General features: G+C 45.1%; 3 protein-coding genes across 4 annotated transcripts; all 3 read right to left on the reverse strand.

Moving 5' to 3' along the window:
- Window positions 1–2,775: 2,775 nt before the first annotated feature.
- Window positions 2,776–13,137, reverse strand: LOC114793048 (uncharacterized). The gene is made up of 11 exons (XM_028984654.1): window positions 12,580–13,137; window positions 12,000–12,120; window positions 11,517–11,615; window positions 11,287–11,323; window positions 9,423–11,191; window positions 9,297–9,327; window positions 7,435–9,200; window positions 7,298–7,346; window positions 5,192–6,987; window positions 5,025–5,061; window positions 2,776–4,929 (listed from the first exon to the last, which is right to left on the reverse strand). The coding sequence occupies exons 1-11, from the start codon at window positions 12,666–12,668 to the stop codon at window positions 3,422–3,424; spliced, it is 7,302 nt and encodes a 2,433-aa protein (XP_028840487.1). The 5' UTR covers window positions 12,669–13,137; the 3' UTR covers window positions 2,776–3,421.
- A 209-nt stretch (window positions 13,138–13,346) lies between these two features.
- thap12a (THAP domain containing 12a) lies at window positions 13,347–17,895 on the reverse strand. 2 transcript variants are annotated; one of them, XM_028983739.1, is made up of 6 exons: window positions 17,849–17,894; window positions 17,610–17,742; window positions 16,808–16,928; window positions 16,612–16,719; window positions 15,692–15,728; window positions 13,347–15,500 (listed from the first exon to the last, which is right to left on the reverse strand). In XM_028983739.1, exons 2-6 carry the CDS (start codon window positions 17,696–17,698, stop codon window positions 13,633–13,635), a joined length of 2,223 nt encoding a protein of 740 aa, XP_028839572.1. In that variant the 5' UTR covers window positions 17,699–17,742; window positions 17,849–17,894; the 3' UTR covers window positions 13,347–13,632. The 2 variants fall into 2 exon arrangements, with proteins under 2 accessions (XP_028839572.1, XP_028839571.1); XM_028983738.1 differs by having other exon boundaries at window positions 17,610–17,895.
- Window positions 17,896–18,134: 239 nt separating this feature from the next.
- On the reverse strand, window positions 18,135–21,462 carry LOC114792870 (cytoskeleton-associated protein 2). Its single transcript, XM_028984363.1, has 7 exons — window positions 21,369–21,462; window positions 20,925–21,006; window positions 20,037–20,839; window positions 19,685–19,961; window positions 19,523–19,580; window positions 19,171–19,429; window positions 18,135–18,996 (listed from the first exon to the last, which is right to left on the reverse strand). The coding sequence occupies exons 2-7, from the start codon at window positions 20,940–20,942 to the stop codon at window positions 18,717–18,719; spliced, it is 1,695 nt and encodes a 564-aa protein (XP_028840196.1). The 5' UTR covers window positions 20,943–21,006; window positions 21,369–21,462; the 3' UTR covers window positions 18,135–18,716.
- Between the last annotated feature and the right edge of the window lie 1,925 nt (window positions 21,463–23,387).

The following is a 23,387-nucleotide window of genomic DNA, read 5'->3' on the forward strand; positions in this document are numbered from 1 at the left end:
ACGGGAGCAAGTTAACCGTACAAATGAGAGCAGATGCTCCCGCCGCACCGACTCTGAGGCGGCGCCCTGATTAAAACCGAAAACGTTGCTTCGGGGGGTGACGGTGGACGGTGGCTGGAGAAAAGCTTGATCAGGTACGGCCTGCTCATGATTTAGGATCTGGGGGGAGATCATCAGAGTTGCAGCCACCAGGAAGCAGGTTGCTCACTGCAGGCCTACGTTTTATAGGAGCCCGGCCGTGCTCTCAATAATTAAGACAGATTCGAAGCAGGCTTGGATAACTGCATTCACCACCTGGCTCTGAGAGCATAAATGGATAAAAGGCCGGAATGCTGGAATCTCACCGTACACGAGCTTGAGTACATAAGAACTCAGTAGTGTTTCCGGGTATGATCGGCATTCCTGACGTCGTGGTAAGTAAAACCAAATGCTCTATTTGTTGGTGGTTCTGAATCCTGGCTGGGACCTGGCTGTTTTTTTCTTCCCCCCTGAATAGGAACCTTGAAATAAAATCCAGTTAAGCCCCTCCGCCTTTCCCTCAAGAGTGTAGTTAAACCCTGGCCGTGTATGGAGGTGATTACAGAGTGCCACGGGTCTTACATCAGTGCCGAACCCTGACTTCTCGCAGGAAATCAGCCCAAAAGTTCAATTAGGGCGGTTCATAGCCTTGCCAAGGGGACGGACGGACTCAGAGTGCAGCCAATTCACTGTCCCTAGAAAGACAGGGACAGCAAAGGCAAGGCCCTCAGAAACAAGAGACCATAAATACTCTATTATACTCTGACAGAAAGGATCCGGGCGATAAAAGCAACAAAGTGAGTATTGTACGTTTGGCATGATGGGGCAGTAACTGCAGAATTGATCATTGACTCCTGCACTTGTGTGAACCATTTGCAAGAATACAGCTGTGACGGTGTTCTATTCCCCAGCAGCTTCGGTTACTCTTGCCTTTTTTTAAAAATGATTTTTAATGATTTATTAATATTTCTAGAAGATGTTGCACAATATAGGTGGGATTTAAATGCACCATGTCACGGTTCAGGAGAAACCGCCGGTCTCCGGCAGTAATTCCATCTGCGAACAATCCCACTGTCAGGCCCATGTTGCAGACGGACCTGTTAGCTCAGGGCAGGACGGAGACGTGGTGATGCGCCTTTCACACCAAGCTGAACAACAACAATCCCACTCTTGTTCACGGCAAGGGAAAGCTGCGGTGCTTCGTCTCTCAGGGAGAATACGCGTTCCCAGGAACAGGTGAGATCATGGATTTGGGAGACAAGCTTGCTTCCCATCATGGGACTGGCGGCTCCTCCAGGATCGAGAGGTGCTCTAATCCCAATTAAATACACACAACACAATGGTTTAATAACCAGTGATGTCAGGGGAAAAAAAAAAAACACTTTTATAATATGAACAGAAAATCTGTGAAGTACCAAAAGAAAATGTCAAATAAATGTCACTATTACATTGCTGTAAAAATCTCTCTCTATATATAAATAAAAATATATGTGTGTGTGTGTGTATATATAAATAATACACATTTGTCCACGTTGCCGTAAGACTCTGTAAAATCTTTTCTAAAGGGGGGGATGACTGCATTACTTGAACTGGTCTGGCAGAGGCTGTGAACTTTAGTCCCAAAAAGCAGTTAGAAGCTGTGTCTGAATGTGAACACATGTTAAAGGATTTCACTAAAATGGAGCTCCCCTTAATCCTTTACACTAAGAAAAATGGAGTCAAGAAAGGTCTGGCCTGGAGCAGATGCATGGAACAGTAATTTATTGCTTGTGAAAAATGCATCCAGACTCAGCAGATATGGCTCTCGCAGCTCTCGAGAGCTGGACCAAAAAACGTGACACACACTGAACGATGACACGGGGGCCCGGGGATTGGCCTGAATCTGAAGAATCGTTCACCACCAGAACTGCAAAACACTCAAGCAAAACATTCAAGATGACAATCCACTGTCATTTCTTTAAAGGCCCCATTGGGACAACTTAATAATAAAAAAAACTTTTATGGTTATGCAAGTCTCCATTTGTCCTGTGATTTGTGTTGTGTAAGGCTTCCTCACTTTATGAAGATAATAATGCATATTTATTAGTAGACTGTTTAATTGCGCTTTACAAACGCAGAATTGACTGATTTGCGGCCAGTCATGAAATAAAAGTAACTGTTTTTTTACTGCCTCTTACAACAAATGAAGCCTTTTCAGTGCAAAGGTCAAGGCCCTAAACCCATTAGGGGTCCAAGGTTACAAAGAAGACAGAAGGCCACCATTCCTGAAGATCAGTGGATCTGAAAACAATATTCAGCAATATCCACACCATGGAATTATTTTTTTTTTGCCATCAAATAAACAGGAAAGAGGAGGTGATAAGACCAAGGTGATCTACTGAAAACATAACATAAAAAAAACCTGCAGCCCATGGACGTGCAGTGAACGGTCTTCTTCGAAGTGGCATCCAGGTGCTACAGACTGTAAAAGAAACGCTAATATCAGAAGAATCACCAACCTGTGAGTATACCATTATGTTTGGAAACTTGACAATGTTACAAAATGCATGATAAAAAATATTTAATAAGTGCTGTGAAACCTAACATAGCATAATAAAAAAACATAAAAAAATTCTAAACCTGAATATCAAAGTAGACGGAATGAACGGTCTTCGTGTTCTGCTTGCTGATTATAAAAAAAAAAAAAAAGAAAAAAAAAAAGAAAAAAGGTGGACAGCGCCCTCTAGCGTATTTCCGAAAAAAAGAATAAATACAAAATAATTCTTAACATCATTTATTTTTGACAAATATATGTTTACTTATTGAGGAGGTTTTGTTTATGTTCTTGATAGGTTTCCAGAAAACAAACCCCCCTAAATAAAACAATAAACCTATGATAAATCACACACCTACATGGTTGAACTAAAGCATTGAAACTTTGGGCCATGGGAGACAATTCTACAAAAGTATGATACAGCCTGCTCAGTTGGACAAAGTTGATGCATGTGAACCTAAGGAAATTTAACTCTGGGTAATACATTACAGTAACAAAACTTTTACAAAGTCCTGATAATGTTGGAGGAAAAAAACTGACAGCCATCCATCACCCAAGGGCTGGAGTAGGGATTTGCATAAAGGCACACAATCATTTATAGCCCTTGGAGGGCATTTTCATTATTTTGTTTAACTTCATTTTTGGCAATTTATTGGTCCTATTAGTCAGTTTATCCAATGGCATTAACAAAGCAAACAAAAATAGGGGGGGAAAAAAGTTGATGGAATTTAAAGTTTATAAGAGTTGAAGTTAAAAAGCAAATATCCAGCTGTGGGTGGAACGAAGAGTAAAGTACATCGCTGGGGTCATCAGGACAACTGTGTGTGTCTCCCTAATGCAAACCCAGCCATATGTGGAGGCAACTCAGACCTACAGATGGTGCAGCTCAGAACTTTTTGGCTGTTGCAGGAATTCCTCCAGGCTCCTCTTTCCTGGCCTGAAGCTGCTCTCTTTTCGTGAGAATGGCAGAACCACAAGGAGCCTGAGAAGCATCTCAATGTTGCAAAAGGACCTGATGTCTGATGCCTTCAGTGTGTCCAACACGGTGGCGGGGTGGTACATAGCGGTCATGGAATCCGCCCACTTTTTCCTCCAGTTCTCCATCTCAGAGGGAAGTGAGTCGATGTCTGGAATGTCGTCCTTGTACAGGCTGACCAGACCCACGTCCGTGCAGCTGATCTCGGTTTTGGACAAAACGTAAGGCACAACCTCCAGGCAGCGCATCGAATCAAGGACCCGGTCAGAAAAAAGCTCCATTATCTCAGAGGTGGCATGATCCAAAAGCACTCCGCTGACCACATCCCTGTAGTATTCGCTTAGAGAAGCCTGTAGCGCTGAGTGCAGCAATCGGACTTGGAGTCTGGATGAAAGTGCAACAGCCTCGTTGAACCACGCCCGGTGACAGGAGTCCAGGTCTCTTTTCATTTCGTTCAGTGCATTCAGCACAGTTGGAAGGCTGTTCACTGCATGGAGAACATCTATAGGCTTACCCTGAAGGCCCTCACTTAGGTTCTTGGTGACGCTTAAAATGTTCTTCATGGCGACAACTGAAAAGATGAACTCAAAATTTTGCAGTGTGCTGAAAAAATTAGTAGATTCTGAGCAACACTTCTGGTTTCTCCTCATCTCACTAAGACACAGAGTGAGGCTCTCCAGGATGTCCACCATCAGACCCAGCATGTCATGACTTCGCTCCCAGTGGCTACTGCTGAGCTGGTCTCGCAGGTCATTGGCCTTACCCTCATCTTGTCTGAAGACAAAAACAATGGTGTCTTCGAGCAAGGTCTGGCGCTGCATGTCCGAGCTGAAAAACAACAGCATCTTCTCCACCAGAGCGCAGCCGCTGGCCACAGCGGCCACGGGACAGGACCGGGCCAACCACATGTTCAGGGAGACCGCTGAGCTGAGAGAACGCAGGGCGCAGGGGTACTTCTGACAAATCAGCGCGGCCACCGCCCTCATCTGGATTCCCGCCGCACCCACGCTCAGCAGCGCCTGACCGCGACAGCGCCCCATGTTCAAGCCCCACTTCTCGGACACTGCTGTTTCCATGGCATCTGCAAAAACCTTAGACTCGCTGCCCAGGGGGATGAATGCTATGGTCTCTTCGCACTGCGTGTCCTGCTTGTCCAGGTACTTGATGCAGACAGGAATGTAGAGCTCGGACCCAATTTTCACCGCCTTCTCTGTGATGATGGTGAAGAACTGCGAATCCTGGAGTTCTTTCATCATTTCCTCTCGCTCCGTTGCACTATAGAAGGTGCTGGAACTTCCTAGACTTGTGCTCCCATCAGGACATTCTGACTTCAGTCCTGCATAGTCATCTTCATCATCTTCTCCTTGTTTACAGGAACCGTTGATTTGTCTAGGACAAATATCTGCAATAACACAAGGTAAATATAAAAAATACATTTACTGTTCACATTTGAAACACCACCGTTTAATAGTTTTTATAACATTCCCAACTACTTACCATTTTCTAGCTTAAGACTGTCAACTCTTTCTTTGACCTAATACAGAAGAAAAATAATTCATATTAGCTTGTATATATAAATAAATGTGTGTGTGTGTGTGTGTGTAATATATATATCTATATATATATATATATATAAAAATAAAAACTTCTCTCAAAGCTCTTACTTGAGTAAGAAATATTAAGCTTTCAGGATCACTGGCAATGCACTTCTCAATCACTTCATCCAATCTGTGGAGCATCTGCCTGTGGATGAGGAGCATCACAGTGGCTGTTCTACTGCCGCGGGATACGGTCATTCCGAGAAGTGCTCTCAGGGAACTCTTCATCAGGTCACACTCCATGCTCACACTTGGCAGAACCGCCACCAGCTTCAGCAGTGTGGTCACGTTGGGATTACTCCTGGACTCGGCGTGAAGCAATGTCTCGGAAATAGAGGCTGGGGGAGAGACGTCCTGATACTTCTCCCTCCAAGCAGTTGCCCAGGTATTCAGGTCCTGCTCAGCAGTGTCTGGTTCAGGCAGATCCCCCAGGAAGATGCTGTGGAGCTGATCAGGCGAGTCAGCGAGAACTGGCTGGGGATTGCAGGTGGGAAGAAGAGAGAGCACCTTCAAAGCATTCAAGTGGCCTTCAGAGAAGTAGTATCTCATTTCCTCAATCAGGCCTTTCAAAACCGGAACAGTGATTCCATCTCTGTAGTAAACTTCAGGTGATTCATGAAGGGCAACCGCATCAGGATAAACAACGGTGTCAGACACTTTGGAGATGAGCTGTGTCGCTTGCTCGAACCAAGGCGAGTGCAAGGCATTGACGTTCTCCAGCATGTTACTGAGGGACTCTATGATAGGTGTGATCTTCTCGAGCTCATCTATAATATCGGCTGGGTTACCACACCGAAAGACAGTGCTGCAGTTCTTGAGCGGGGCACAAGCGTTTTTCAGTATAACGAGCGCGACCACGAAATCGGCTCCGCTAATGGCTGCTGAAAGGAGCTGAGCATGCAGCACCGTGCTTGCGTTCCACATACCGCTGGCGTTCCTGCAAACCGACCGCAGGCAACCAAGGAGGCCCTCCAATGTGTCGGCCAAAATATCAAAAAAGTCCTCCCTCTTCTTCCATCTAGAGCAGAAGGTCTCTGGTATTTCTTCTAAGGCCTCTCGAGGGGTGTTCAGCAACCCATCCACAACCTCAGCAAGCTCACTTTCCAGCTTTGGCGACTGCTCAAAGAAGTGCACCAGGTCCTCGACAATGCCCAGCAGCGCAGAAACGCCCTCACACTTCAAGCAACCAGCCATCCACTGGGCCAGTCCACAGGTCTCGCTAGGTGTGTTTACTGCCAAGGGATAGGTCTCCAAGAAGTCCAGAGACATTCTCCTCAAGCTTTCACTCTCTGCGCCAACACGCATATATGCCTGGCCGCGGCAACTGCCCATCTGAAGGCCCCAGTCTTCTGTCAGCGTCTTTGAGAATGCCCTGGCTTGAGAATCAGTGTCACAGCTTTCACTGGAAGGCAGAAAACCTAGGAGTTCTACCTTTGGAGCACAATCCCTCACATACCTAGCAAAGACAGGTAGGTATCGTTTGCCAGCGAGTATGACCGCTTTGTCTATGATGACTGAGAAAAACGGGGACTCCTGGATCTCTGTGAGGATGGAGTCACGGATGGACATCGCAATAATGTCGATTAACGCCTCGTCGGTTATGCTAAATGAGCTTTTCCCATCTCCTTGAGCCCAATGGCATAAGCTCAGCTCCTCAGTAAGATGATCTTGGTCGTCTTTGGACAGTTCAGACAACGGACAGTTCTTCCTGGCCAGCCACACTGCCTGTCGGAAAACCCTCTCAGCACTCAGACGATTGTCTCCAGAGTGACCATTCTCATCTACAGGTCTCATGACATCTTCCTCCTTTACTTCTAAGCATGGCCGAGCGTCCAGATCCTCTCCATCCTCTTTGAAGTCAACTGCAAATGTAGTTGGATGAAATGGAAAATTATATTTAAATTTGCAAGGTAATGTGACTGTTTTGCAACGAGTTATAGTCACTTTCCTACAATATAGACCTGATATGTCTGAACGATTTCATAATGATTTTTTTTTTTAACTTGCAACAACCTTTACTAACACTTACATATTTAGAGCATAGCCGCCATATACCCACCACACCATTGTAGTTACATATTTTTTCTAAATACACAGTGATGGGAAAAGACTGAACAACAACAATATATATGTATTGTTGACTGGACAGACATGCAAGTCATACAGGTTTACCTTCCATACTGGTTTCAGAATTCTTCATTATACTTTTGGCTTCTTTGTCCTGCGGAAACACGCATTGAGAAAAAAAAAGTATAAAGAAAGCACGTTGGATTTACATCATTTAAAGCAAACGCCAAAACTCCTCTTACCAGACACAGACCCTCTAGAGCCTTAGGAGTAACAGTCAAGCACTTGGCAACCATTCTGTCCAGATCCCTTTTGAAGTTGGTCCCCACTTGCAGCATCGCCAAACAGGAGGACCGGTCCTTGGCAGGGGTGTTTCTCAGGTATTCCTGGAACGTCTGGTGGCATTTCGTCTCACCACAGAATTCCAATGCGGTGCTGGGCAACACACACATGATTCTCAGCAGGGTGCTGATGTTCCCAAAATATTGCATGAGTGGTAGGCGCAAGGTCTGGAAAATTGTGTTTGGTATGTTGATAGAAGCCACTTTGGTCTTCCACTTCACCCTCCAGCAGCAAAGCTCTGTGAAGAAGTTGTCTGGATCGGGAAGGTCACTACTGTATAGCGGAGGCTTCGATTTCAGGGTCTCAAACATGTAGCTCACGGTCACAGAGCATGGCACGAGGGACAGGAAGTTTAGTGCCTCCTTGTGGTCATCTGAAAAGTAATCTTTTACGGCATTAATCAGGTTGTCCACCAGGGGGTTGCTGAGCGTGTCTTTGTAGTAGGCGGCTGGCTTCACCATGCCGTCTCTGGCCGCGGCAGCGGCATCGTCTGGGAGTTTGATGGGTACTTTCAGAGACTGTGCAAATGCACACGCCTCATCAAACCAATTCTGGTGGAAGAGCTTAATGTTGGTTTTGACTCTGTTGAGGGTGGCCACTATGCCGCTTATCTGGCAAAGCTGAGAGGCAGCACTAAAGTGGTCTTTCTGCAGCCCGGCGCTCAGCTCCTTGGTAAACGAAGAAACATTCTTCAAGGCAACCATGGACACGATGAAGTCAAAGTCACAAATCAATTGCAAGACGGCACTAGCTCTGGTAGACACCGTTGTGCTCCACCTCTGTGGTTTGTTGCTCTGGATTTTCTCCAAACACTCGACCAAGGGCTCCAACATCTGCACAAAGACGTCGTAAGAGTCATGCTTCTCCAGCCAGGAGGAGCAGTATGTTCCCTGCAGTTCATGGATCTTCTCGAAGCTCTCTCTCAAGCCTATGCCAATAACCTGGTCAAGCTGCCTTTCCAAGGCAGGACTGCTGCTAAAAAACAAAATGACCTGTTCAAAAGTGTCAAGTGCTCTAGTTATTGACGGCACAGGGATGGACTTTGACCACCACACGTTGAAAGAATAGCAGGAGCTGTGGGTGCATATTGCAAGTGGATACTTTTCCTGGATTTTGCATGCAAATGCTTTGAGTTTATATGTGACGTCGCCAGATCCCAAGTAAGCCTGTCCCCTGCAGTAGCTCAAGTCAAGCTGCCACTCTTTAGTGATTATTTCAAAAAGCCGCTCACACAAGGATTCACAGTCCAGAGTGGTCTCCACAAAGCCCATCAGCTCCAATCTCATGACGTCAAAACTGTCCACAAACCTGAGAAACAGGGGAAGGTAGTCCTCCTCCCCCAACTGGACAACTCGATCAATGAAGAGGGAGAAGAAAGAGTTCCCGATCTCAGCCAGAATACCTTCCCTCACCGCATCTTCACACACCCTGAGGACTTCCTGCATCTCGGACTTGGACACGTACTCCACTTCAGTCTCCTCTCTAACTTGACTGTTGTGGCTGTTGCAGGCGGAAGTAACTGCTGCCTGTAGGGCCGACTTCAGAGCCTCTCTGTTAGTCTCTGCACACTCAGCTTGACTTTTCTTATCAACGTCCATCTCTAAAAGCACCGGCTGCTTTTCGTCCTCTTCCTCCTTTGCGTGGTGGTTTTCGTCATTTTCCACAGCTGTAAATTAGGTTGATAAAAAGAAAGGTTGAAGGACAGACGAATGAAAGACGACCCATAACACAGCAGCAGCAGAAATAAGGATTTAATGCCTACCCATGGCTTGAATATCCTTTACGTCCTCCTCCTGCAAAAGACAAACCATTTCAAAAGGTCTAATTTACGAACAGATGCTAGAGGTAAAAAATGTGAATAAAGAACATAAAAAACCAGGGTATTTACCATAGGCAACAACTGTAATATATCAGGATGTTTCTCCACATACGACTCCACCATATCTTCAACAGAGAAGTGGACGTCTTGATTGACATAGACAAAGGCCATGTTGCAGCGTCTCTGCTCTGCTGTTGTCTCTTTCAAGTAGTTATGATAGCGGTCCAGCACCATGTCATACTGCCCATACACATCGGCTTCAGCATTTACGCATGGAATGGTGCCCAGGACCCTGAGCAGGCTCTGAACGTTGGGGTAGAACCCGATGTCCGGGATTTTCAGCGTGGCGAAGACAGTGGTGGGCAGGATCCGGCGCTTGCTGGCGTGTTTCCATTTCACCTCCCAACATCCCAACTCGTCATAGAACGAGTCCGGCCGGGACAAGTTGTTCAAGTTGGCATCAGCCACTTTGTCTCGGCGGATGCTGAAGTTGTGGTCAGCCATGTAAGATGGCACCAGCGACAACCACCGCAATATTCTCACCATCTCGGTGCTGAAGACCCTTTTGACCTCGTCGACAAGGTACAGCAAGATGCTCCTGCTCAGTGTCTCTCGGTAGTAATCTTCGGGGGTCGCATGACCCATTTCAGACGCATCCTCCGGCAGAGTGACCCCGACTCCCAGCTTTACCGCGCGGGACAGCGCATCGCTGAACCACTTCCTGTGGAAGATGGCTACCTCTTGCAAATACTTGTGGAGCAATTTTAAGGCATTGGAGATGGTGTATTGCAAGGTGCTGCTGATGCTGATTGTTCCCCTGAGGCTAGGATTGAGGATGCTCACACAACACAGTGTGTTCTTCAACACAACTAAAATGATGATGAAATTAAAATCCTTCAGTGTCAGTTTGAGCTTGTTCAGCTGCTCTAAGGTGTCGGGGTCCAGCAGTGTCTGACTGCTCATGTTCAATTCTGCAATGCAGGCCAGGAGTGGCTCCAGGATATCCAGCATGGTCTGGAATGCATCTAAGCCATATTCCCAGTGTAGCTGACAGGCCTCCTTGACCCTTTCCACCTCTCCCTTGATGTTGCTGTATGAAACTGAAATCTGCCATTCCAGCTTTTCCCACAAGGCTGGAACCCGCCTCAGAAGGCCTGCGATCTCCTCGAGTGTGTTTATCACGTTCTGGATGGACAGCATAGGCATGGAGCGAATAAGCCACATGTTAAATGCATACGGGTCACTTGGTGCTAAAACCACCTGAGGGAAGTCCCTAAGCATTCTGCTGGAGAGCTCTTTCATTTTTTGGCAGATGGCCCCAGTTGTCAGGTACGTCAGGCCACGGCAGTGCTCCATCCGCAGACCCCACCTGTTGCGAATCTCAGACAGGAGCATGAAGAACAGGCTCTCAGAGTCTGCATCGCAGGGTAGAAACCCAATCAGGTGCTTCTGGGGAAACCCGGCACCGGTCACGGAACGGACAAAAATGGGGATCTGCTCCTTGCCATCGATGTTGGTCACATCCTGGAGGAGGATTGAGAAGAAACGCGCTGCCCGGATGCTGTTACGGATCTCCTCGCGCATAACATCCTCACTGAACTTCAGAACCTCTTTCTTATCAATCTTCTCAGCACAGACAGGATTTGCCGCACCCATCGGACTGGCAGCAGAGAGAGCAGCGCTGTTGCCAATGCTGAAACCAATGAAAGCTAATGTCTCCTTGAAATAGACCTTCAGGATCTCTTTAGCTTTGGAATGGGAAGAATTCTGTTTCTCCGGATCATCCTCTGGTGGGTCGATGGCTAAGCTCATTTCTCCAGGCTCAGGTGTCTGATCATCTACGTGAGGGGAAAAAAGGTCTCGTCAGCACTAAAGAAAAACACAACTTTCAATACAAATAAAGATGTTGTGGTAAAAAATGAAAAGTACTCACCTTTAGTTCGTTTCACTTCACCCGACTCTTCGTTGTTCTGCAAAAGAGCAATAAAAAATGTAACATTTCTCTAAATAATCTGCAACGACACACTATATAATTTGAAACCAGAGAGGCGGTTAATTGAAAAATTCACAGATCATACGAGAGGCAGCACATTAATTAATAAACAGCACTGCAATAATTTATTTTTATTTTTTTACTCTATAACGCTGCTCACGGATACTCACAGATTCCCCTGTGCGCTTTCTGCTCTGAGGGGCCTGCATATTGGTGAAGTCAAAAATTGTAGGAACCGCTCCATCCTTCAAAACGGTCTTCACAGCACCCTAAAATAAGAGGGAGTAGGTTTTAGACACAAACATGGTGCTTAACATCAAATCCTCGGAGGCCGATGCCTTTGTTCATAGACGCACATTTAATTTTCAACTCAAGATCCCCATCAAAAGTCTAAAAGTTGTACTTCACGGTGAACCCGATTCCAGCACAGTGAAAACAACCCCCTATTTTCCAGGAGTTTCCTCCAGACACAAATTTCATGAAACTCACACGCAATCAACATTACCAGAGCGTTTAAAGGAGTAAAGAACACTCTCGGCACAGTTGTGCAGCATATATCCAGAGGTTTGACTTGCTTACGTCAAACTACGGTCATCTGAAAACCTCCGGGAAGGAGGGAGTCACTTCTCAAGGAGAAAACAGAAAATACTCACGTCCTGGCATATCAGCGAGCCATCGAAGTGCTTTGCACAAAGCTTGTAGTCGTTGTGTAACTGCTCCGCAGTTTTGGTCTGGAGATCCGGCCTGTCACAGTTACTCAGCCACTGTTTACACCTGGCAAATCGCGGAGACACAACAGACGGGGAAGTCAAACCGCGATATCACGCTTTACTTCCATTTCTCCTTCCTTTCCTGCGAATGAATGGGCGGCGAACAACAAAGGTGGCAAAACGTTTAAAATGACAGGAATTAAACAAAACAAAAAAAAGTGCAGCCTTGCAACAGACTGATAATTCACGATGGGGGAAAATAAACCAAGACGACGATTTGAATTTGATCGGATAATCCGCGGCCAAACGAGGGTGCTCCACGCAGCTAGCGAACTAGCATTGCCGTCAAGTAGCCGCAGGCGGCTAGCACGCGGCTAGCTAGCGCCGCTCCACAGAAGCGGAGAGCGGTGCCAACTTTCGCCGAACTGGAAAAAGTATAGGGCGGCTCACCGCCGGGGAAATTGGTTCTTTAAAAAAAATATATATATATATATATATAAAATCCCCGCACGTTTTTACTTACCGTTCGGGGTCGAGGGGGAAACTGAAAAAGAGGACGCCGGACTGGTCCGGTTTCTGGTCACAGTTCGCTGCGGCACAGCAGTCGGGCATTTTGGACCTGCATGCGCTCACTGACACAGAAGGAAGGTTAGCATCGCGGTCGGTCGGTCGGTCGGTCGGTCTGACTGCCTGGGCGGCTCTGCTGCGGGCCCGGCTCGTTTTACGCGCGGCGCGCTGGAGAAGCTACTTGCGGCCGAGTTCCGGCCGCGGCGCTCATCCTGCGAAACTTGTTCTCCCTGCGAGACCTGGCTAGTTCCCTCGCAGCCCAGCGTCCATAACCAGGAAGGACACCGATACGGAGCGGAAATAGATCTTCTCGGCCCGCGCGGCAGGGGGGGGGAGCGGAGAGCCCGACTTCCCCGACTCTCCTCTCCGTCCGTCAGTCCGTCCGTGCGACGCGAGGTTCTCGGTGCCTCTCGATCCAGCCGCGTACTACGAGACGTCGCGCTGCAGACGACGTAAAGCGCGGCTCGCGAGCGTTTCGCGGACGACCACGAGGCAGGTCGGAGTGGGCTCCGCCAGTCACGTGGCCTGCTATGGACACGCCCACTACGTTTTTTCTCTCTCTCTGTTGTTGCAACGCACGGAACGGGTCCCTTCGATTCGTTTATAGAAATATAGTCGGCATTTCTTAAACGCTATATGAAATATTGCGGCAGAAAAAAAAAACACAACTGCGCATCTATTTGAGTTCACCATTTATTAAAAGCGGCAGCTGTTCCACAGCCGGCAAAAAAAAAACGAACAATCCTTTATTTGATCAAAATACAACCTTAAAAGTTTCTTAATCACGCTGCAATATGTGTACAAAATGTCAATAATCCGTTCACTGTAGGTCTAACACAACATCGCTGATACCGATCATATTTATTGAAGAAAGGAAACACATACGTACAAAATCAAGTTCAACTTACATTCTAGGACAGGTTTGAAATACACATTTCAACAAAAGTGTTGTTTTTATTGTTTCATATTTACAGACAGAACTTCCAAGTGTATTGTACTACAAAGTCCCTCAGCAACTTTCCGGATAAAGTTTCACATACATCTCAGCCATCTGGTCTAAATCGTGCCGTATGTCATTGTTAATGTTGAACAGCGCCAGGCTTTTGCACCTGGAATTCACAGGAGTGTCCTCCAGGTAGGCCCTCAGGCGTTTCCGTGCAGCCTTGCATTTGCCATCCTCCGGCGTCAGGACTGGCAAGGTGCAGAGCACCTTTAAGAACGCGTTGACGTTCGGAAAGAACTTGACGTCCGACAGCTGCAGAGTTTCGTACATGCTGACAGGAAGGGGGACTTCTTTGCTGCGATGCTTCCACTTGACCCTCCAGCAGTGGAGTTCCGCTGCAAGGATGTCTGGGTTTGGTAAGTCATCTTTGTAAATGTCGGCATTGGTCTCCTCGGCAGTGTTGAACTTCAGCTGCCCCATGACTGAAGGTACGAGCGACAAAGATTTCAGCGCTTTCAAGTGATTTTCTGAGAACAAGTCGTTTAGCTCGTCGATGACGTGTCTCACCACAGGGACGGTTAAATGCTCCTTGAAGTATGTTTCAGGTTGGATTTCAACGCCCAATTCTGGCCGCTGCTTTCTGAAGAAAAGCCTGGGGACCTTTACTGGGATCTCCAGGGCTGCAGCCATGTTTACTGCCTCCTCAAACCAGAATTCATGGTAGACTTCAATGTTATCCATGACTTCATTCAGCGAGTGCAAGACTGCCGTCAGACTGGTGGCGGCAAAGAAGACATCTATTATCCGGCCCTGGATGTTCTTGCCAAACGCCCTTGTGAAAGAGAGCGTGTTCTTCAGAACCACTAACGTCACCACAAATTCAAAGTCGGCCAGCGCTTCAGATATAACAAAGGCGTCTTGGGTGATCTGGTCGTTCCACTTCAAGTCCTCGTTGTCGTGAACACTGTCCATGCACAGCAGTAAGGATTCTAGAAAGTCCACGGCCAGTTCGAACGAGTCGTGCCGCTCCGTCCAGTTGGTGCAACATAATTCTTTGAGGTCATTCGCCTTCTCCTCGTTGCCTTGGTAGTAGATTGAAATCGCGTGTGTCAGCTCAGAGACGAGTGGGGGGGAATTGCTGAAGAACGCCTCAATCTTTTTTAAGGTTGTCATGACTAGCTGCGTTCCAGTCAGACCCATGCTGTTTGCCAAGAAAATGTTCAGAGGGGCGTTGGAACAGGGCGTGTGCACGGCTAACGGGTACTTCTCCACCAAACAGGTCGCGATGGCCTTGATTTTTCTTGCGTAAACTCCCGAGCTCAAGTAGGACTGTCCGCGGCAGTTTCCCATGTCCAGGCCCCACTTCTCACTGACTGTCGTGAGCAGCCTTTCTGTTACGGTTTCCTCGCTTCCATCAAACGAAAGGAAGCCCACGAACTCCTCCCGTGGGTTGTTCTCCTGGTCCACAAACCGGACGAGCAGAGGGAGATAGCTCTCTGTGCAAATTTGCACTACATCGTCAGCAATCAGCGAGAACAGGCGGCAATCTTTAACCTCCTGCAGGAGTTCCTCGCAGACGTACGCCTCACACACGTCTAGCATCTGGCCCAGCTGGGTCGTCGAGCAGTACTCGCTGTTAACGGCCGACCCGTCAAACTTCTTCCGCAGGATCTCGTCTCCTGTGTTAATTCGATACTCTAGCAACGCTTGGAAGTTACTTGGTATGAATGGCCCGTTGCCTTCCTCCTCGTCTGAGTGCCCATTCAGCGGTATGTTTTGTCTGCCCATCATAGTGAGTATTTCAAACAAGGATTTCAGGTATTCTCTGTGTTCCTTCTCTTCTTCGCTTAGCTCAGGGATGGGGGGTTCTGCATCTTCTTGATTCTCAATGATCTCTTCATCTTTGTTTTTTTTGCTTAGGTCAGAGGCCTCCACTGAAGAGGAAACAAAACAATCAATGTAATGTTTAAAAATTTTCAATGACAAGCACAAGAGGAACCAGAATCAACACTAGTAATGACTTATCAGCAGATCAAGTCCTCATATTATTTTGACTTATAATTTACATTTTTAACTAATACAAATTCACATTCTGAATGCATTTAGCAATGTGTGTGTAACTTACACCTCCGTTCTTTGATGTCCCTCACCTCTTCTTCTGTCTGTTGAAATGACAACATTGCAGAATTTTACATATGAAGTTAAAAACTATAACAGTCTAATATGTGAAAGTGAAGTGATTGTCATTGTAATACACAGCACAGCACACAGTAACACCAAAATGTGTCCTCTGCTTTTAACCACCGCCCTTAGTGAGCAGTGGGCAGCCATGTCAGGCCCCCGGGGACGGTGCTTTGCTCAGTGGCACCTTGGCGGATCTGGATTCGAACCGGCAACCTTCTGATTACCGCATCTTTAACCGCTATGCCACCACTGCACCAACATTAGCATCCCTTGTGTTTATATTCACATTACTTTTAAATGGAATCACACGACTGCCAGACATCCCAAGTCTACTGCACACTGATAGCAGCTCCCTGATGGCCACAAGAAGACAAGAGCACGTGAGATAGAACTTGAGAGAAGTGTGAACACGATGGAATGTCGTGTGCACATAACAAATTTCAGTGCCGACTGACTTTAATTTATCAAGGACAGAGTGTTATGATGTTATGAAGGCAGCGAAAAGTCACATGTTAAAAAACTGTTAATAAACTAATTATCTTTAGTTTCAATCTGGCAATTGATCTAAAAAAAATCTAATTTTTCAATATGGAAAAGTATTCAGAAAACAAATAGTCTTTAAAAAAAAAAAATTTCATATCACCCACCCCTAACTCACTTTTGCATCAATTGTTTTTCACTATTTCTACATATATTATTTAGATTTTTATTAGACTTGTTTTATTTTATATTGTTCTTATGTCCATGTGTCTTACGTCTCTGTGGCTTTGTGTGTTGAGGCAGTCATTACATAAGCAAGATCAGTTTTCTGATAAGAATTTAGCAAATTATGCATAAATGAAAAGGAACTGACTATCATACCAAAACTTTCACCCTCTTCCGATGCCTGGTAGGTGGGTTCTTGAGGTGACTGGTGAAGTCAAATATAGTTGGGATGGCATTTTCCCTCAGGACTGTCCTATACGGACTCTGGAAATCAGTACACAATACAAATATTGTCTTTACAGAAACGAAACAGCAGGTACATTGAGCCAAATCACCGGTAGGACGCACTTACGGTTTTACATATCATGCTGGGCTCGAAGTGGTTAGCACACAGTCGGTAATGCTTATTCAACTGGTCCGGAGTTTTGTCCACCAGATCTGCCCGGCGACAGTTTTCCACCCATATGTTGCATCTGTGGACCAAGGACAAAATGAATGGGCATGTAATCAACCTTCCCAATCCCGTTCCCGGAGAATCCCTGACCGGACTTTCATTCCGACCGTCGTTTTATTAGGATCGGGCGGTTGTGGTGTGAGGCGAACTGAGAGCACGGGACGATAAATGGAAAAACTCACTACGGACGTGCACACATTCATACATTTCAAACGTGGCTGGCTTCTTAAGGATATAAGGACATGCTACGAATCGGACGCATGTAAACATCGCATCCTGCGACAGCCCAGCAGGAGTAGTGGTCACATCGGCCACTTCACATGACGCTACAGTGCTAACAGCTAACCTGCCTGTCAGCAGCCCGCCATCGCAGTCACGCAAAAAGGAGGGAAATATAATTTCGAGGTCCCAACCAAACCTGCTCTGTTGGTTCTACTTTATATAATATTCGGGTTCGGCGTTGTTGTTTTTTTTTATTTTTCGCCTTTTTGAGGCGGGCAGAGTCTTTGGACACCATTAAGACCCAAAATTGACCACACGCTGCCCCCAACGCTAGCGCTGGCTAGCGGGCTTGCCGAAACCTACCCTGCTACGCGCTAAGCTAACAGGCAAGCGACGCGCGGAGGCCCCGAGTTCTAATTTTTAAAGAACTTTATTCGGGTGTTCACGTTCCACTGACGTGCGCTCAACGCCGTGCTACCTTTCAGTGTCCCGGGGAAACCTGAAAAAAGCCAGGTCAGACTGGGTGCTTCTCCGGGTGCAGTTCGGTGCAATACAAAAATTTGGCATCTTCGGAGGGCTGGCTGGAGAAGGACCGGTTTGTAAACGACCATCTGTGTAAAAAAAAAAAAAAAACCCGCTAGAATCTACATTAAAGCGCGTATGTTTTTAATTCGCACCGCTCGGTAATAATAATTAAGAAAAAAAAAGCGGCGCTACACTGCTTTGTGTGGCCTGGAGGAAACAACGCGCTCGGTCGCTCTCTCTCTCTCCCACAATGCCTTGCTGCAGCGCAACACCGTCTCGACCAATCAGAATTGGTCATGGCGGAATTTGGAAGATTAAATTCATATCCCGGATACAATACAGGGTCGATAAATACTATACACCACCTACTTCAAGAACAAATTTCTATATTTTTTTAAATAGCATTCTACTTTGCCACAAGCTTTTCTGTATAAGGATTTTTCATAAAATTAATAAAGGCGAAAAGGCATTTGGCACAATCGTTTAAAATATTAAGAATTTATTTAAATCAACATACCCATTACAAGTATTTGTGTGCTATCTAGTACAAGGATGCAGGTGATACATGCATGCAAGTACAAATGAATAAAATACATTCAGACTAGACAAGAATTTTTTTTAGTGGCTATTCGTTTTGGTCCACAGTGGATGCTGTGGACAACCATTAACATTTGGGGGTTCCAAAGAAGTGGTTTAGATGCAAACGTGAGAAGCTGACTACAAACGCTAAACTTACCAACAGAACACCTCATGGATTTCACCTTGCTGAGAGAATATATGCATGGGGTTGTTCAATTTGGAGTTAACTTGCTACAGTTTGTAAAACTACACACTTGGAATACCACCCTAAATTAGTGTATTTTACATGAACAATGAGCATTGCATATATATTTTTTTATTGGTAGAAGCTGACAGACCCAATCTGATGAGCAGAAAAAAGAAAACTCATCCGTATGGCTTTACCAGATTAATACCACGTCTATTCATAAAAGCAAAGTTACATAGAAAGTGACCTTTGATGTACATCCCATGTACATCAAATCTAAAATGCAAGCTGAACTCATAACCTTTCCAAGTCTCTGGGCTGGTCGGGCAGATCATCAAGCAAGGCAGGGTTCTTTCTATAGATATAGGCATTGGCTTCTTCATCCAGCTGCACCAGCTCAGCTAGTGAGGAGATGCAGGGATCATGGTCTGTCAGCATGTCGGGCAGGCGTGACAATTTGCGTTGGATGCGAGAAGAGCGTCTCACAGGTGTCAGGAACTTCAGATCCTTGATTGAGCTCTTGCGTCTTGAACCACTGCCTAGACCAACCTCACCCTCAATTCTTTTCTTTACACTGGTTTAAAAAAAAAAAAAAAAAAACATGAATATACTTTTCAACAGTACTAGAGTCTGTAAAGGGTATGCAACAAGCTTAAAATAACAAAAATGTGTGAACTAAAATTGTGACATTCATTCTTGAACTAGACCACTAATACCTGTGTAAGTGCACGTTTCTCTGTTAATTTACCTCTGGAGAAATGGAGTTGTCTTCACACTGTATTTCACCACTGAAGCACCTGCCCCTTCTACTGGTGAATGGCACATTTCATCAGCATAGTCACTTTCGTCTTCACTTTGCGTGTGGTCATCAAATTCAGTTTTGTTATTTTCATCAGCATCAGTCTCTGATTCAGAACACTCCTTTGGACCGTTTTCCATCTTTGTCATATCATCTTGACGGTAATCTTTATTTGCGGAATCCTCTTCTTCCTCACATATTGCTTGATCTTAAACATCAAATAGTTATTGTAAAACCAAAATTAGTTTCTTTATAAAGATCATATTTAACATATAAGCACACGTCAGATGTAAAAACCTACTGTTACAAGTTGAAGGAATCTCCATGGCTTCTAGTGCATTGCATAGATTCCGAACCACCTGTTTAAAAAAAAAAAAAAAAAAAAAAACTAATGAAGCCTTGCTTTCATAACCCTCAGAGACAGACACACACACACGCATCATATAATAAAGAAGTCTCTTACATCTTCCATTTCGTCTGACTCATCGTCGTGGCTAGTAGCCAAACTGGGTGTATGATTCGGACATGACAATTTCTCTCCCAAGGCCTGGTCATTTTCAGGCCGTCCTTCGGGTACATGCTGCACATCAGCACCATGAGCTGCAGTAGTCTTGGGAACTGATGCATGGTCTTGGTTAACTCTGGACTTCATGCTGCTTCTTTGGGTTGGGAGTTGTTCAGAAATTGGTGGTCTTTTCAGAACCTTACCCTTTGCTGCCAACCACTCTGCAAGCTTAGCTCTGTGGAGAAAAATAAATTATTAGACAAATAAATGAATCATTTGTGAAATGCATAAAAACTAAGATGTTCCATACCTTCTTTCATCAGCACTTTCCACAGAAACCCTGTATTGACTCTGGATGCTTGTAATAGGTTTAACTGACTTTTTCTCTCTTGCAGGGACAATTGGTTTTGGTTTGTTTCCATGAGTTGGCTCCTTGGTCCTTGCAGGAGCAGGAATTTTTCTGGTTATGGGACGAGCCACCGGTCCCATTTTGGGTTTAGAAAGTGGAGCTGAGGAGGTGGCTGAAAGCTGAAAGGTTACTGAATGCTTAACAGTCTTGGAACCACCTTGCTGAACGGTCTGGCCATGGACAGTCCTGATTGTATGACAAGGTGTTTCACTGACTGACTTGGGTCTATGTCCTTGATTCCTAGAAGGAACGTTTGAAGATTTAAAAGTTAAATCTGACATAGACTTGGACTTGTTAACATTATTCTTCAGGTTAGGTGGATTGGTGTTTATTTGAGTCATCAGAACGTCACTGGGCTTCCAGCAGCAGGCTATTTTGGACTGTATGATCCTACCCTTGTATGTGCCAGGAAGAGGTTTGGGGGGTGCTGTGGAAGTGGGCTTTGGAGCCTCTGCAACCAGCTTTGCATGCCTGGTGGATTGTTGGGTCCGGAAAGCTTGGGTTAACGTTTTACGCTCCTTGGGGACAACTTCCACACCTGGTCTTGCCACTTCCTGGCCACTTGGTTTCTTCTTTGGCAGGTCTGACTGCTTCTGCCCATTCTTTGGCTGCAACAGGTCAGTTTGAAGCCCATCTTTCTTTTTCCTCATCACACTGCTGACATTTTTTGGACCCGTTTTAGGGCATTTATTCTCTTTGTTGCCCTGCAAATGAAAAAGAAAACATGATCAGGGAACACAGACATATTACATGTTGCAAAAAAATTAACCAGAAAAATAGTAGTATTACCCTTTTTAAAGTATCCATTGATTGTTGTTGCAATACCTCTGGCACAAGAAACAGTGGTCTGGTGTTATTCACTGTCTGTACACTGGACAGAACAGAAAAGTCTTTATTGTCACTGTGGCAGGAGGGATGAAAACAGCTCTTCTTCACGGCAGCACGAGGTTATAATGCAGCTAAACGACGACAAACAGGGGAACACTTGAAAGGCAACTCGTTTCACCCAAACAGCAAGGATGGTTAGCGAAATAGCATTTTACACGACTGTCTGACTTAAAGACCAAATTTACGACCAACAGATTCATGACTATGCCGGCTCTAAATAACGTGCATTAACAAAACGGGACGCATGGCAACACCGCCAACTGCTAACACAAATAATCACGACGAACTACCAGCCAGTATGTCTTAAACTCATTTAAACACATTCTCTCAGTTCGTTTTACGTACCGACAAACAACTGGTCAACCGGCGAGCACGACGCAACCCGCAGCCGCAACCGAAAGCCCCTCAGCCCGTATTTTGACTTTGGCGCTACAGAAATTCAACGGAAAGGCCGCCGCCCATCGCTTGAACCGGCCAATCACAGGTGGCGACGGGCGACCACGTGATACACGGCCGCGTCGTGGAATAATGAGGCACTGTGACCGTCGAAAAATAATAAAATTCCAGACACCCCCCACCCCCCCCCACCACACACACACACACTCACACTCACAAACGTTTAAAAAAAATACATACGAGCTAGTGTGAACATTTTATATAAACATACTGTAAAAGATAGAACCGAAATCAGTAGGAACTTTAAATACTTTGGTAAATATTACATTATTTACAAGATTGGTATTGGCATGCTTTCCATTAGTGTGATAAAAGAAGTGCACATTTTCTCATCATGTATGGAATATGCATTTCATGCTTAGCTTGGCTAGATTTGCAACATACATCTGAACCTTCTAACAGTATTACCTCGTATTCGCCACAAGATGACGCACAAAAACTTTTTTTTTGTGGTAGGGTGGTAGGGTGGTGGCCTTACTCACACTTCCCCCCACACACACTCGCACTGTGGACTAATTTATATTTTGTATCTTATTTATTTATATATTGTATTTCATGTGACGCATCTGTTTTTTGTTGTCTACTTTAATGTTGCACTGTGTAAACTGGAGCCACGTCTTCTCGTCTCTCTGTATATCTGCACAATACATAGAAGAGATGACAATAAAGTTTACTTGAACTTGAACTAGTGGGTAACACACTCGCCTATGAACCAGAAGACCCAGGTTCAAACCCCACTTACTACCATTGTGTCCCTGAGCAAGACACCTAACCCTAAGTTGCTCCAGGGGGTACTGTCCCTATGGATAAGGGCATCTGATAAATGCTGTAAATGTAAATTTTAATCCAAGCACACACTAGACATCAGAAAAACCCTGATAGCATTCATACAGGTTCAAAAGTTTTGTACAAGATCACATGAAAATCATTTTATATGATATGCAAAAGCATGTATACTTTATTGTTGTCTGATGTATTTAGACGGTTATTATATTTATTATTATATTTGCATGAAGGTTCCTGTTTTGTGGGGGGTGTGGGGGTTATATTTAACTAAATGGTGTCCATTAGCAAAAGGTTGTAAAAATCTCTTTCAGTCCTTCAAATCTTCAATTTAGAGTGAGTGAACCGTTACTGTACCTTTTAAAGTATGAAGTGAATAATTTAAAGCACTGCTGCGCACAGTATCCCTTTTCTATCATTTCTCAAAACAGATTTAATTTTTTTCTTGTTGAGTCTCGCAGAATCTCTTGTACTGCACCAGATCCTTCAAAATAATAGATACAGAGCAGGAGGAAAATATTTTTTTTTATCAATTTGATCCTTATACTATTCAGTAAGTGATTAAATATTTTATTAATGAAGACTGTGTGATAATCTTTATTTCTGCTGGTTAATCACAATATACATTAAGCTGCCTAAAAAAACAAGAAGCATCTACACCCTCATTAAAACACAGTCTCTCTCTTGCTCACTCTCTTTCTCAACATTTACATTTACAGTATTTATCATCCCTTATCCAGAGCAACTTACAATCAGTAGTTACAGGGACAGTCCCCCCTGGAGCAATTTAGGGTTAAGTGTCTTGCTCAGGGACACAATGGTAGTAAGTGGGATTTGAACCTGAGTCTTCTGGTTCATAGGCAAGTGTGTTACCCACTAGGCTACTACCACCCCAACCCTGTTCACGTACCATTATTTCTCACAAATATCTCGCTTTTATAAAGAAGGCCATGTAAAACATTTTTGATCACACGTACATTCATACAAAGTCTATGCATGATAATCTGTGGATGATAATTCATCAGTAACAGAAACAAGGAACACAGGTCGGCTTCATGTTTTACTTCTAAACAGAAAGTTTACAAGATTTATGACAACATTGAAAACTGCAAAATGCAGTTTATT

This window comes from Denticeps clupeoides, chromosome 6 (genome assembly GCF_900700375.1).
Source record: "Denticeps clupeoides chromosome 6, fDenClu1.1, whole genome shotgun sequence".
NCBI classification, from domain to species: domain Eukaryota; kingdom Metazoa; phylum Chordata; class Actinopteri; order Clupeiformes; family Denticipitidae; genus Denticeps; species Denticeps clupeoides.

What these genes read in the sequence shown, in the direction of transcription:
- LOC114793048 (XM_028984654.1), bottom strand. Translation starts at nt 12,668, where the DNA reads ATGCCCGACTGCTGTGCCGCAGCGAACTGTGACCAGAAACCGGACCAG. An exon ending in TGAAGTGAAACGAACTAAAG is followed by an intron (nt 11,192 to 11,286) that starts GTGAGTACTTTT and finishes CCCCTCACGTAG; the next exon opens with ATGATCAGACACCTGAGCCT. An exon ending in GCTTAATATTTCTTACTCAA is followed by an intron (nt 5,062 to 5,191) that starts GTAAGAGCTTTG and finishes CTTCTGTATTAG; the next exon opens with GTCAAAGAAAGAGTTGACAG.
- thap12a (XM_028983738.1), bottom strand. Translation starts at nt 17,698, where the DNA reads ATGCCAAATTTTTGTATTGCACCGAACTGCACCCGGAGAAGCACCCAG. An exon ending in TTTCCCCGGGACACTGAAAG is followed by an intron (nt 16,929 to 17,609) that starts GTAGCACGGCGT and finishes CTTGGTCCACAG; the next exon opens with ATGCAACATATGGGTGGAAA. An exon ending in CCAGCATGATATGTAAAACC is followed by an intron (nt 16,720 to 16,807) that starts GTAAGTGCGTCC and finishes ACTGATTTCCAG; the next exon opens with AGTCCGTATAGGACAGTCCT.
- LOC114792870 (XM_028984363.1), bottom strand. An exon ending in GATTCCTTCAACTTGTAACA is followed by an intron (nt 19,430 to 19,522) that starts GTAGGTTTTTAC and finishes TTGATGTTTAAG; the next exon opens with ATCAAGCAATATGTGAGGAA. An exon ending in ACAACTCCATTTCTCCAGAG is followed by an intron (nt 18,997 to 19,170) that starts GTAAATTAACAG and finishes TTTTTAAACCAG; the next exon opens with TGTAAAGAAAAGAATTGAGG.